This window comes from Eulemur rufifrons, chromosome 19, assembly GCF_041146395.1.
Source record: "Eulemur rufifrons isolate Redbay chromosome 19, OSU_ERuf_1, whole genome shotgun sequence".
In the NCBI taxonomy this organism is placed as follows: domain Eukaryota; kingdom Metazoa; phylum Chordata; class Mammalia; order Primates; family Lemuridae; genus Eulemur; species Eulemur rufifrons.
This window is the reverse complement of record NC_091001.1, coordinates 40,968,995-40,983,718: the sequence shown is the minus strand read 5'-3', so window position 1 is coordinate 40,983,718 and position 14,724 is coordinate 40,968,995. Positions and strand designations below refer to the sequence as shown.

At 39.6% G+C, this 14,724-nt stretch overlaps 1 protein-coding gene across 1 annotated transcript in view; it reads right to left on the bottom strand.

Annotated features, from left to right (window-relative positions):
- AFF3 (ALF transcription elongation factor 3) overlaps nt 1-14,724 on the bottom strand; it is a 545,753-nt gene that overhangs the window by 411,976 nt on the left and 119,053 nt on the right. Inside the window, exons 5-8 of the mRNA XM_069493856.1 lie at nt 12,296-12,370; nt 9,822-9,942; nt 8,493-8,805; nt 7,985-8,370 (exon numbers count right to left, since the gene is read on the bottom strand). Of these exons, the coding sequence (XP_069349957.1) occupies nt 7,985-8,370; nt 8,493-8,805; nt 9,822-9,942; nt 12,296-12,370 (895 nt within the window). The remainder of the gene's footprint in view (nt 1-7,984; nt 8,371-8,492; nt 8,806-9,821; nt 9,943-12,295; nt 12,371-14,724) is intronic.

The following is a 14,724-nucleotide window of genomic DNA, read 5'->3' as shown; positions in this document are numbered from 1 at the left end:
GCTCCTGCTGGTGAAAACCGAACAAAGGAGAACAAGGAAAGAGAGAGAGGTCGTAATGGCCCTCTTGGAGCCACTGCCTGTGCAGCACTTGTTTTTGAGGCCAGCGCATAGCTGTGATTTATCTCATGTGTGCTGTGCTTACATACATCAGTAAATATGGTTCCCATTTCTCTTTGGAACAGCAGCTATAAATTAAACGTTGGAAGGATTTGGCTCCCCTCTTCCCATAGAGGTCTGGCAGGAATTACTGAGGCCCCAACAGGAGGAGGTCAGTGATTGGAGGGGGGTTCCTTCTTCCACCCATATCCTTAAGTTAATTAACTCATTCAAGAAGTGCTGAGCACAAACTATGTGTCATGTACAGTTGGAGATGCTTCAGTAAACAAAACCGTAAAAACAAAAGAAAACAAAAATCCCTGCTTTTGTGGCACTCACGCTCTAGTGAAATTCACCCGCCTCACCTCAATTTCCAGATTCAGAGCTGTCAACCCGTCCAGAGTCAGGCACGTGAGAAGGTAAATGGGAAGCAAAGAGAGCTGCTGTAAATCATGATAGTAATTATTATTTGTGTAGATTTTTATTGAGTGCTTACCATGTGTCAGCCACTGTTTTAAGTACTGAACAAATATTAACTCATCTAATGGTCATAAAAATGCTATCAACAGGTTCTGTCATGTTCCATGCCACAGATAAGGCAACTGGAGTGACAGAAAGTCAGACAATGTAGCTACCGAAACCACACTCCTCACTCTGCCCTAGAACTGGGCCAGTTATGGCAAGGAGATGGGTCCCAGGCGATATCACGTCTGAAAGCATCTGTTGGTCCTAAAGCCTGATCTTTGGTCAAAATAGGACAACTGGAGTGTCCAGGGGTAGTCACTGGGCTGCTTGTCACATGTGTAGCTATGAAACAGGATCTGCAAATAGCACCAGGGAGACTGTGTTTTCATCTACTATAAATGTATTGCTAATGCTGGTTAATCATGTGGAGATAAGTGATTCCACTGCTCAGCCCAACTACAGATGCTACTTAATACTCTGTGGCTTCAAATAGATCTGTTTCAATGAGTCATTCTAAATACTACCTGAAAATTTTAATATTCTTCCTCAGCCCAAATCTTGTTCATTTTGTATTTCATTTAAATAGGAATAAAGCTCACATGTTATATATTCCACTATAGATAATAGTTCAGGGAAAAAAAAACAAATACACATAAAAAGAGAGAAAATGTGATCCCAGACTTGGGAATAAAATCTCAGGAGGGGACTAGGCATTAATTAAGGGAGAATCATGTCACTCAGGCTTTGTTATATTAATCCAGGATAATCTTAGTCTTCAAGATTTCTGATATTTCTAACAAATACAAAATAACTTTCAGAATTTCATCTCTCTCTCTAGCTCACACATACACACATAAAATCACTCTCAATAATATACTCACTTTCCTATTTTGTTTGCTTCTGTTTCAAAGGTGTTTAAATAATAGTAATGTAGCTAATATTTACCAAATGCTTACTAGTACTGTCACTGTGCTAAGCATTTTACATACTGTATATCTCATTTTTGCCTCCCCTGTAGTAACTCTGCCAAAAAGGTATTATCATGTTCTCCACTTCACATGTATGGAAACTGAGGCCCAGGGGATTTGAACTACTTGTTCCCAATCACATGGCCGACAGGTGGCAGACCCAGGACTCGAACCCAGTTCTTGCTGGTCTCCAGAGCTGTGATTGTTCCACAGCATTCTACCTCTTTCCTGTTATCTGAAATACCGCACCAGATTTCTGACCCAAAAAGGATAAGATACAAGAGAAGAGGCAATTGGACTGTATGTTGACACCTTCTTTCAGGGTGGGAGAGATGCTGGATCACACGTCACCTTTCCAACAGACTCTACACAGAGGGCGGCTTCTTGATTAGCTCCAGGTGTGGAGTGACTGCACACAGAAGGCTGCAGTTGAAGGGGAAGCAGCCCTGTAATCTGTTCTGATGCTCTCCAGGGGAGGAAGCTTTATGAGAACTGAGAAAATAGGCAAAATAAAGTGGGCTTGCTAATAACCTCCCTCCAGGTCCCGCCCTGAATGCCTCCACCATCCGTAGTAGTTTCCCTCCCTTAGGGCTAGAAAACCTGGTTTTATAATATAAATCTGAAGGAGCTCAGAGAAAAAAGGGAAGGGAAAAGAACTCTCGCACCTTCACACAACAGGATATATTTTAATGCGCTTTCTTCAAATTTCTCAATAAAAACTGAACTTATTTCATGTTATTAAGTGCCCTACATTTTAGGGCCCCACTGGCTAAACATGAAAGGACTAAAAAATATGGAAACATTTCCGATTGCCAGCCTCCATTATGACCTTCAGAATGACCCAACTAAAATATGGAAAACAAGTGCGTTCAGCCAGCATCTGAGATCAAAGTTTGAGTCTTCGCTCTGCTAAGCAAATGCAGTGCAAATGCCCCACGTCCTCGCTCAGAGGATGGAGTTGCCCACTGAGTGGACAGGCAGAAGCACAGTGTGTAACCGTCTGTGCTGTGGCGAAGCCACATGGTCCCACAGGACGTGGCCTCCAACTGCAGTGGGTGAGCGAGGATGAAGGTGATGGGGAAAATGAGAGCACAACAGGGAGGGAAACCGAGTCTCCAGGCCTGCCACACACCCTCATTTCTTCAAGGAGCAATCAGATAGCATACTTCGATTGGAAAACACTCTACATCTTAAACGTAATTAAGAAATTTCGACGGGCATGAATATGTAATGTACACATTGCTTTACAGATGCCTTATTCGCCCGACAGGCTGGTGCCGACTTTAATTTGGAAGAAATCCATTTTCATACAAAGGTAACCAAGAGTGACAGGAAATAGGAAGCCTACATCATTAATCTTCTGTGAACTTTTAAAAAAATCAGTTAATTGCTTTTCTAGGAAGCTATTTTGTGGAATCATGGTGCTTCATCTTTCCACTCTTATTCGTGGCATCCATGGTGATTTTAAAATGCCTGTCATGAAAATGCTATGATTTATCAATGGATCTTAAACTATTTAATTACTTACTTTAACAAATAAAATTCTGATCAATCATAAACAGTTACTCTTTTCTTGTGGATGAATTATCAACCACTGCTAAAACTCCTAACATACAGTCTATTGATTGATATTCAAATGCAGGTGTCTCTTTCCTTATCACTGCCTAAGCTATGGGCAGCAGGCACTGGTGTGCTTTGCTTCCCTGGCTTGTCAAAGGACTTCCATTCCCAGCCATCAGAGCCCTCTGCAATAGCGGTTTCAAATCACTATTTATTAAATAAATAGCAAACAGAAAACTAAAATGTGAGGTTTTGGAATACCACTGCTAAAGCTGTAACTTGCCAAACAAACCGGCTGCAAAGCCCCATGAGACCCATATTTAGTTCCAACGGCGCTGCGTATTAGCGTATTAAGTGTTTCACGATACTTTCCTATTTTTTGCCTTGCTCATAGCACCTAGCATATACATATGCATTTTTAAATTCTACCAAGTTTGACGCTAATATAAAGAACTTTTTTCAAACTAAGATGATCATTTTAATAATAATTTCTTATTACTCCATGAGCCAAAGACAGATATACCGTTAAGTTAATGACACTTAAGCTTCAGGGCTTCTAAGCCCCCAGGAGGGGCCCCGGGAGTGTGTTACCACAGTTATATGTTTTTGAAAAAACTGCAAGTATAAGACATTTTTCTACGCTTTTATTCCTAAAGAGGATCCCCAAGTCTGTACAAATTTTAGGTCCCACGACACCTGTATCTACCCCTCTAGTTAACCATCCCCAATGTTTGGATCTGGAATTACATGCTGAGTATAAAATATTAATTTGTGGGTGTACATGAAACAAAAAATAATTCAGCTCAGTTGGCAACAAAATTTAGTATCCTCTGCCCTAGAACATTCTAGAATGCATGCTTTGGCCATTCGTTAAGTCCCTTGTTTCTCACTTAACAGTAGACACCTTTCCAAGTGGCACTCCCGGAGAGGCTCACTTAATGAGGGGTGGCATCAAGAATAAAAGACTCAGCTATAACAACAAAAATATGTTTTTCATTAAACACAAACTGAGCCAGGAAAAACCAGCCAAGAGGCAGGTGTATCAGTTAAGGAATTCTCTTGAGGTCTTTAACTTCCACTGGATTTTTCTACACTAATTGCCTATTATTGAAGACTAAAGAATTATAACAAATAATTTGCCATGCCAGCAGATAGAGTGCAGATGTTGTACGGAATAGAATGAAGAGTTTATGAAGTGTAAAATCAGGCAAAAGAGATTCACAATTTCCCCATTTTTAAAAATAACACAGAATTATTTTTCTACTACATAGATGATGAAGGTGAGGGAATTTTCCTTGGGCTAAAAGGCCAATTTTAAATTTAGTTTGGACTGTGAGAGAAACTGCAAATTAAATGCTATGTGCTAGAGTCTAATTTATTCAATTCATGTAAATTTCTCAGAGGCAGAGATTACATCTTAGATATTTTTTTTAATTTCTCACATCACATTGCACCTAATCGTTGATTTGATTTCCTTTCTTATGAGGAACATCCCTACACAATACCAAACAGCTATTTTTGCATGCCCCCTGCTGTTTTTACGTCATTTTTACCTAACACTTCCTTTCAACCCCCAAATTCTTCACACTGTGATGAGTCTTGCTCTGTTGGCTACCATCCTGAAAAGTCAAGTAAGGCAAGTTCCCTTCAGGTCATTTTCTCTGGAAATTTTCCTAAAAAATACCTTCTCTCCCTCACAGGAAATTAATGTCTATACTTTTGAGAAAACATTTTCATACTGACAATATCTGTATTAAAAAATATATTGTCATGAATATTTTTTAAATTATTTACATTAAACTGTTTTACCTCTTCCAAAAAATAAAAACATATATCCCCTCAAAAGTAAAATCTAATTGATACAATTCTTAAGCTTCTATGCTACGACTGTGGATTTTATAGGAATAGCCTATAAATACTGAACAATATATTTGCAAAAGGGTATTTCTTAATCTCCTCTTGGAATACTGTCAAAAACTCTCCCAAATGCTTTGAGTTTGAACAGCAGGAAAAATAACTTACAGATACTATTCTGATGCTAACTGTTGAAGAGTCATTTTCTTATTGTGGTAGTGGGCTGATTACATAGATAGGTGGTACAAGATTCAAATTATAATAATTTTGCTAACATGGAATGCTTTTTAGTAAAATAAAGACTGCATCTCCCCCTCAACAAAAACCCACCAATTATAACTTTGTCCTACAAATCCTCTTTTCTTATTTCTCCTCTATCAAAGCAAGATTGGACTCCTAAACAGAGTAGGCTCACTAGTTCAATGTCATCATCTGTAAGGGAAATGGAACACTTTCTATATATAAAATCTCTAATTTCTCTCAGTATTACTCTTGGTCTCAGGCATGTCCCTCTTTCAAGGATGACCGAACACTAGTACACAACATGTCATTCCCAATCTGGAGTCCTCGAAGGGCATTCTGAAAGTGTCTAAGTTATTAATTACATACCCAAAAGCCTCATAAAAACTGCACAGTTACCTACATATGGCTGTACTGGCAATCAAAAATTCATTTTCTCCTTTTAACCAGAGTTTTATCAACTCACTGAATTCCAAAAGAAATAAACAAGTAAATTCTTACCTAATAAATCTGAATTTTCTTTGGTAGATAAAAATCATTTTAACAAGAAGTCAATAGTTATCTCATTGTGGTTTTAATTTGCATATCTCTGATGGTTAAAATGTTGAGCATTTTTTCATGTTTTCTGATCATCTGTGTGTCTTCTTTTAAAAAATGTCTGTTCATGTTCTTTGCCCACTTTTTAGTGGGGTTGTGTTTTTCTTATTGAATTGTTTGAGTTCATTGTAGACTCTGGATATTAGTCCTTTGTCAAATGCATAGTTTGGAAATATTTTCTTCCATTCTATAGGTTTTCTATTTGCTCTGTTTATTATTTCTTTTGCTGTGCAGATACCAGCTTACTCTAGTCAGAATGGCCATTGTTAAAAAGTCAATAAACAACAGATGTTGGTGAGGATGCAGAGAAAAGGGAACACATACACGCTGTTGGTGTGGGAGACTTCTCAAAGAACTAAAAATAAATCTACCATTTCATCCAGCAATCCCACTACTGTGTATCTCCCCAAAGGAAAAGAAATCATCGTATCTAAAAGATACCTACACTCATATGTTTACCACAGCACTATTCACAATAGCAAAGATATGGAATCAACCTAAGTGTCCACGAACCGATGATTTGATAAAGAAAATGTGATACACATATACACACACAACGCACACGTGCACATACCGTGGAATACTACTCAGGCATAAAAAATGAAATCATGTCTTTTGTAGCAAAAAGACATGATTTGGATGGAACTGGAGGCCATTATCCTAAGCGAAGTAACTCAGGAATGGAAAATTAAATACCACATGTTCTCACTTATAAGTGGGAGCTAAACAATGGGTATGTATGGATATACAAAGTGAAATAATAGACACTGGGGACTCCAAAAGGTCGGGGGGGGGCGGGGATGAGGGATGAAAAATTACCTGTTGGGTACAATATACACTATTCATGTGAGGGGTAAACTAAAAGCCCAGACTTCACCACTGTCCAATATAGCCACATAAAAAACTGCACTTACACCTCCTAAAATCTATAAAAATTAAAATGTAAATAAATAAATTAGTCAATTAGGATTAAAATTATAAAGGAATTCCTAGTAGTTGTAAAAGTTAGTCAGTACTGTTCAAGGATAAGCCATGCTTTTATTTGCCAGTACTAAACATTTGATGATGATAACAAAAATCAAAGAGCTTAATGAATTCAGTTTTGTAAGATGGTATTTGTGTGTTTCCTACAAACTTTTAAAACAATAAATGCTTATAGAACTAACCTGTTTCTTCCAATAATTCATGAATATTTTCTAGAATCCATCATAAATGTGCAATCAAAAGAAGTTACCAGTATACATGTCACTTTATTTCCTCAATAAAACTAGTATGAACATCTTATAGTGTGAAAAAGATGTCTTCTCTAAGGATGCTATTTTGATCTCCCAATCGGTCTATGGTGATTTCTGAGATGACAGTTCAGAATGTTAAACCTCAACGTTGTCAGAAATAGAACAAAAAATGTCCACTCACTTATTCATTTGGTTATTAAATTACATTAAGATACAAGGAATATTCTGGCCACACTCTTACTCTGTCTTTAAAGAATATGTCAAAAAGAAAAATAAAATAAGCAGCTCCTAAGCATAATATTTTAGAATTCACACTGTATTTTAGTTAATATACTGTATCACAGCAAAACAACAAAAATGTGCACAGTCCTATTTCCTTTTCATGTGCTCTTCATAACCATCATCAATTTGGAATATAGTATGAAATAGGACGGGATATCTGACACATTTCAATATTCACCACATTTAATATTAAATCATTCAAACAATTACTTTAAAAATTATTATGAGGTTTATTTTGTAAAGGTTGTCCTGGAACATTTCAAAACATGAAAATATTAAAAGAATTTCTGAACTCCTTTGCATAAAAATTTTACCTCTTTGGGTATTAAAAATTATAGCCTTTGAAGGGCTTTTATTTCTAGTATATAATATACCTCAGTCAACAGCAGTTGTTCACAAGAAAATCCTTTGAACTATACTGAAGGAGGCATTCCTTCCCTAACTAATACATAACATGCACAGAGATCTGCATTTATTGATACTTTAAAAATTCCAAGTATAAATAAATTTGAGATTTTAAGAAATCATTATATACATCTGCCTCCCTCTTTAGTGACTGCTACAAATCCTACCACGTGAGTCTGCCATGTCACTGGAAAAAAGAAACATGGAAATTGAATTTACAGTGGTCAAGTAGTCATTCATAACTACTTAGCTGCATATAAATGGTATTGAGAAAAGACTCACCTCTCCTTGCTTGGGGATGCTGAACTTGGAAAGCTTGGCCTTGGCTCTAGCCGACTCCGGCTTGCTGGCTGGGACGCCCCTGTATGACGTGCAGTGCACACTGGTTTCCGTAGATGACTTAAGCTTAGGAGATTCATCAGGAGCCTGGTCTTGGCCATCCATGGGCCGCACATATGCAGTCGGTTTCTGCTGGACCAGGCTGGGTTTTGAAGCCAAGGATGGAGGAAAGTTCTGAACACAATGTCCACCGCTACTGTGCTTAGCTGCCATGGCAGGTGGCCTTTCCTGGGTCTGAAGACCCACCTCCACATTGCACACTTGTTTGGCCCGCGACTGCTGTCTGCCAACACCATCTCCAAGCAAGGTCCTGAGAGAGCCCTGTTGTGCTGAGTTAGAGGAAGAAGAAGAAGAAGAGGAAGATGAGGATGAGGGGCTAAATACACAGTGATTAGGTTTTTTATTATCGTTCTTTGGGTTAGCGGATTTGTGCCCGTGTGCCTGTGCTTACTTGCTCTCTGCTGGCCATCGGATGGAGGGTGCCCAGCCTTCTGCCAGCCCATGGTGCCTCTCTTGCTCTGCTGCACGGGGACAGCTGCTGGTGTGGAAGACGCAGTGCTACAGATAGACGAGGGCTGGGTCTGGGCTCTTGAATCTGCAACAAAATGTTCATCGATCTTGTTCACAGGAGTCTGAGGAACCCCAGGTTTGGGAACGCCAACGAGATGACTCTGATTGGATCTATCAGTTAAAAAGTCTTTCATTTCATCATAATTGCCTAAAGTATTCTGGATCCGATTGGAGAGCTCATCCCCCTTGTTAGTCTGGAGAAAGAAAAACACATCCACACTATTGTTAGAGACAAGAGAAACATGGGAAATAACAGACAGGTGCCCTTATCAATCACAGAGCAGGGTTGCCACATTCGGAATGAGAGCTGAGAGATGTAATCAAAATCCTTATTGTCTCTGAAGATGTCTGTCAGCACTCGCCATCACACCAGAACCGGAAACCTGGAATGGCCTTAGAGTGCATTAAAAAAGGAATCTAGCCTTGGTATTGTGTTGCACCTAAAATATATTACCTGGAAATCAGAAAATTTATTACTGCCACTTCACAAAATGGTCTGGATTAAGTCTTTCCAGGACCAAATTTTCTTTGCTTATTTGTAGTCCCACTGGAAGCTTTTCTTGAAAATTCAGATTTGGCTCAGGATTGGTCTGCTTCCAATTTCTGAATATATAATTATTCTTGTCAGAAACCCCGAGTGACAGGTAAGAGAAGTCCAGGTGACATTTAAATGGAACACGGCACTGTATGTGCAAGAAGCTACCAGGCTGAATGGCCCATAGCTCCACGCAGCTCTAAGATATTAGTGAAATCTGGGAAGATATTTCATTTTGGAAGACAAGGTTATATTTCAGGCCTTTGGTAAAAATAAGAGATAATCTTACAGCTTCTTTCTCTTTAGCCCTAACAGGTACCCTGATCTTAGGATGATCCATGTTGTTTCCTAAGAGCTTAGGACACATAACAAATGGCATTGACTCTGAAATGTCAACGCAGAGATGACATCTAATATTGATAAAAATCACAGCGAACAGATGTCAATATTAAACAAAAATTACATTTTACTAAGGGAGTAGCCAGTAAAGACATGTGAACTAGACACCAAGATTTGTGGGGGAAGACCCCATATTAAGTAGCTGAGCTGTCTTCCCCGGGTTGAATGGGCAGAAAACAAACTGCAGTCTGGTTGGTCAACTCTTCTGGTCAAGATGCCATCACGGGGAGTTAGGGCATGAGTGAGGCTGCAGGTGAACAGCTGAAAACCATCTACCTTGTAAGGCTCACTGAAGAGAGAGTAGCTGGAATTAAACGTGCCATCATCCTGCTGTGTTTCCTGATTTCTTCTTTCCCGCTCTTTCCTCCGTAATGCATTTCTATCTGGTTCATAGACACTGCACCAGGAGAAAGAAAAGAAAACAACCACACACACAAAAATTAAAGAGTAAAGCCCAATGCAACATTCATCTGAGCACACAAGTCTGGTTCCTGGACAAATGGTGATGGTAACAAGAGCATGGAGCAGACTAAAGCCAGTCTAATCAGGCAGTGTGCGCTCCAGCGTCTGAAAATTACATTCTTCAGGGGGGGAAAAAAAAACCCTTAGGACGAGTTCCAACCAGTACTAGATTTCTCTTCCTGATGTGTGAAAGAGGAACTATCTAAGCAACTTTGACAGGGGAAGACTGAAAGTAATCTTAAGGCAGACAGTAATTACAGGGATGTGTAAATAGAAATTACGAGCATATTTCCTCTTGTGACATAGCCTCTGAGTGTTATATGGGAATGCTCCTATTCTTTTTTTTTTTTTCTTTTTTCTTTCTTTCTTTCTTTTTTTTTTTTTTTTGCATGGCTGTGTTTCTGTAGTGATTCTTTCATTAACTAGCTCCCTAAAGAGCTGTTAGAACTCCATGCTGCAGTGGTTTTCACAGTTATGAGCCTTCTTCTGATCTCTGTTAATCAGTCAAGTCATCAAACGACTACTGAATCAATTCTTCCTTCTGATATATCTGACACCATCACTCTTCCTAACTATGAAAAATGTGCCGGGAGGAAGGGGGGCAGGCAACGAAGGGAGCGAATGGAAATTGAATTATGTTGTGTCATCAAGGAACTCGGCCTTTTTGTTGAAGAAAATTAATATCTATTCTCCCAAAATACAATTATGAAGTGGCCAGACACCAGATAACTGGAAGAACTAAGGAAGAAATAAAGTGTTCCTTCCCCCTAATAAGGAGAAAATAAAGGGGCTAATTCAACTAGTGATGAGGATGTGACCTGTTTAGTGAGGGAAGGAAATACACTTGGGGTTTTTTTGGCCCCCAGATAAAGAAATCTGGCCTCAGTGTAGACAATAGAACTAACACTACCAATCAGAAAGAACTAACACATCCCTTAAAATGAGCCAATTCCCAGGAGAAGCATGTAGTTTAAATGATCTTGCCATCGTCGTGCTTAGAAGCCCTCTTGGGCTAGTGGGCAGATGCTGAGCTGGGAGCCAGGACACCGACTGATAACTGTGGTTCTTCCCTAACCAGCGAAGTGACGATGGAAAAGCCACTCAGTCTCTCTATCCCCAGAGTCTTTGTTATAAAGCAGGGGTGTTTTACGGTGTTGTTATAAGGTTTAAATGTGAAGGTAATCTATAAAAGTGGAACAGCTTTGGGTACCACAAAATCTAATGTATTGCTATTAAAATATTGTTAATAATAAAAGGATCTGTGGCTTCAAAGTAACTTATAAAAATAGTGATTTTTTTTTAAAGCTAAATAGCTATCTTTCGTAAAAGAGAATTTGTGTCATGTAGCTGTAGGGGACACAAAAACGATTATTGTAAAATAAACACTGCTTCTCCTAGCTCTGCTGGTATGGCCAGACTCCACTTTAAATTCACTGTCTAAGGGGTGATGCTAAACATGCTTCTAGCAAGGCTGCTACAGCACCTACGGCATTTAATTTAAATTTAAGATTAGGGACTGTTAAAATATCCAGAACATGTAGCCTATTAGCATTTTAATTCATCCTTAGTACATTACCCAAAGTTATTAGATTTGGGAGTCCAACAGTGACCTTCATATAAAGGAGGGCTGCAGCCTCTGGAATCATCTACCAACTGAGAGGCTCCAAGCTCTGACATCGGCATCACTAAGAACTCTCTGGGTTGACAGTGCTGACAGTCACCAGCATAAGGGAGGCACAAGAAGGGAATAACACTCTTTATTTGCAGAACCAGGCTGCACATTCAAAGGAAAGGATATGACGGTCCTGCCTCGCTTGCGGACATCTGTGATATGAAACCCCAGCTTTCACGAACATTCCACGCATTTCAAATGGAGACTGCTCTGAGGACACATGACTCATGCTATGGATGGACATGAAGTGGGGGCTTTAACCAACAGGAGAACTCTAATTTTACTATGAACTTCTAACTTTTGGACCAATGTCAACATTTGCAGGAAAAAGTAAAAAAAAAAAAAAAAAATACAAAAATTACAAAAACAAGCTTGCATTGCATGCATCACAGCTCTTCCCCTTTCCAGTAGGTAGAACCTGCTGTGAAGCACCTATGGTGCTGAACTTCATACAGTGACTGCCACAGACATGCTTGCTGCCCTCAGCCAGGTCAAGGCAACTAAATATACGAGACTGGTGTGATGCACAAAGTGGCCTTATGTGGGATGGAGCAGGCAGGCGGTCATTTAGGATGATGTCTGGGCTTCTGAGAGGCCCCCATACCCAGAATAATACCTCCTGCATCTGCTGGCTGAAGACTGAAATTCCACAACTAGAGAGTCATTCCTCTGGTTTAAGATGTCTTCGCCCCTGCAAGAAATATAAACACCACAAGAAGGGAAAACACTTTAAACCTGATCAGCCTTTAGTATTTTAGCGTGCATGAGTTTGTCACCATTTTTTCCAAAGGCCAAGAGGAAGGGGCCCAAGAACACCAGGGTCCAAAGAAGTCAAAACCGGAGGTGGGAGGGAAAAGGGAAGGACAGTAATAGAGCACAGCAAAGAAGACAAATTTGCAAGTGCTACTGATTGTGCAACACGGCTTAGATGGTTAAGACAAAGGCAACAGGATAAAAGCCAAAATCAGTTAGGCAGACTTGATACATTTCCAGGGTCTAAGATTAAGGGTTCTATCATAATTTGGAGAAGCAGGAGGTAAGAGGGAAGCTGCTCCTCTTTGACTAAACCTGCCTCACTCCCCAACCCCTTTAAGATTGAAGATACCCTAAAGCACTCCAAGATGTAAACCACTGGAAGATAAAACTCACTGATGAGGTTCTGCCTGCACACCCAGCCTATGGCTTCTAATACTAAGAAGGATTAAACACCCTCAGGACTGCTGACCCATAATCTACCAACAGAAATACACTGGCTATCTTTTTATGGGACCGCCATAATGCTTATGGCCATGCATCCACACCATCAGGTGAAGCCAGAATGACCCACAGTGACAATCACCCCACTTCTTCAAAGGAGAGTAAAGGAAACTCAAAAAGAGAGGCAATGCTTCTTAGATGCCTTCCCTTTGGTCTTCTCCTTCCTCCTTGGTAGGCAGTTCTGTAGCCTCCACTGAGCACTGATTCCTTCTTACAGGTAACCCACACACTCCTTCTCCTGAACTAGAACCACAACCCCCCACATGACATTTCACGCCTAGGGAGCTAAAACGTCACCTGCCTAAAGCAGATGTCATTGTAAAAGAAAGGCTGCACTTCCCACCCCCCACCATTATCTCCCCAAGCATCTGAACTTTCACCTTTCCACCAACACTAAATGTTTTGACTTATAAAGACAGTAGCTTCTCGACAGTGAGTCCACCATTCTAATTATGAGTGAAAATTGTGCAGGTACTCACAAGCCTACAGAGTGCATTTCTCTTCATCTCTCACCATGAAAGCTCAGCCCTCTTCACTCCTCTGCCATCCGAGCAATGTGAAGACCATGCCATATGCTTTAGAAGCAAAGAAACCTTTCCCCTGACATGCTGAAAGTCAGGTCAGCTTCCCTGGGGATGGCTGGCTTAAGTTTTAGAGAATTGCAATTCCTGGCATGCCAGTATATACATTAAACTCACTAAGCGCCGCGTGTCATGAGCTATGTTTCTTTGTTACTAGCAGATGGTAAAATCTTTATCATCTGTAAAGTTGCTCCTTATTTCCATAAAAATTACAAGAATCACATTCCTCAAATATATGTCACCAAATGTATTTATTTATTTTGCATGAAAGTAGAGGCAGCCAACTGCTACAATATTATTTATTATTTATTGCAGATGCTTAACATTCCCCAAAAATGAACCTTTTTAATCAACTCATTTTAAAAGACTTATTTATTTTTAGAATTAAAAAAAAAACAGCAAACGAAAAAGGTAGTAAAAACATTTTTGATCATTTCCCATTTATTTGTTTGTAGGGCTCAAGCCAAAGCCAATTACAGTGGTTAAGCAGGAAAAAAATGTCCAAACAAGAAATTATCATTTCCAAAATTAATTTATTCTTCGTCATACTATGAAACTAAATAATGTAATACCTATGACCTTAATGGTTTCTCCCTTCCACTGAGCTCAAAACATTTTACCTATATGTCCCTTAATTATCCTAACAATGCCCGTCGCAGAAAGACAGTGATAGTGAATATTACTAGTAAGTTAACTTTTTTGAAGATCAAGGAACTAAGGATAAAAGTTTGATCAACAAAACAATGTCATAAAGAGACCTCATGCAGAAGGAACGGCAATGTCCAAAGTGCTTTACTCAGCTCTACCCAGAGAAGAGGAGCCACCCGGGAGCCAGGAGTGGCCACACCTGCTAAACCCTGACGTCTGCAAGCCCAGTAGTAATGAACAGGGAACATGAGCACCACTGAAGCAAAACAGAAACAGATGAAACAAAGGGAAGCTATTTCCCATTCAGAGAGAACCCTGAGGAGAATTCTAGAATAAAGTCTTGGCTATTGTAAATTTTTATAGCCCCCAAACAACAAAAGACAAAAATCAGTTTCTCTCCACAGCACACACACAAAGCAGATCCATGTAACCTAGAATTGTGGGATAGAGGACAGATGAGTTAATACAGACATGATGGATTCTAAAGTCAGCCAGCTAGGGCTGATGGCATCACCATTCCCATCAGATGCTACCTGCTCATCAGCCTGCTCCAATCTCT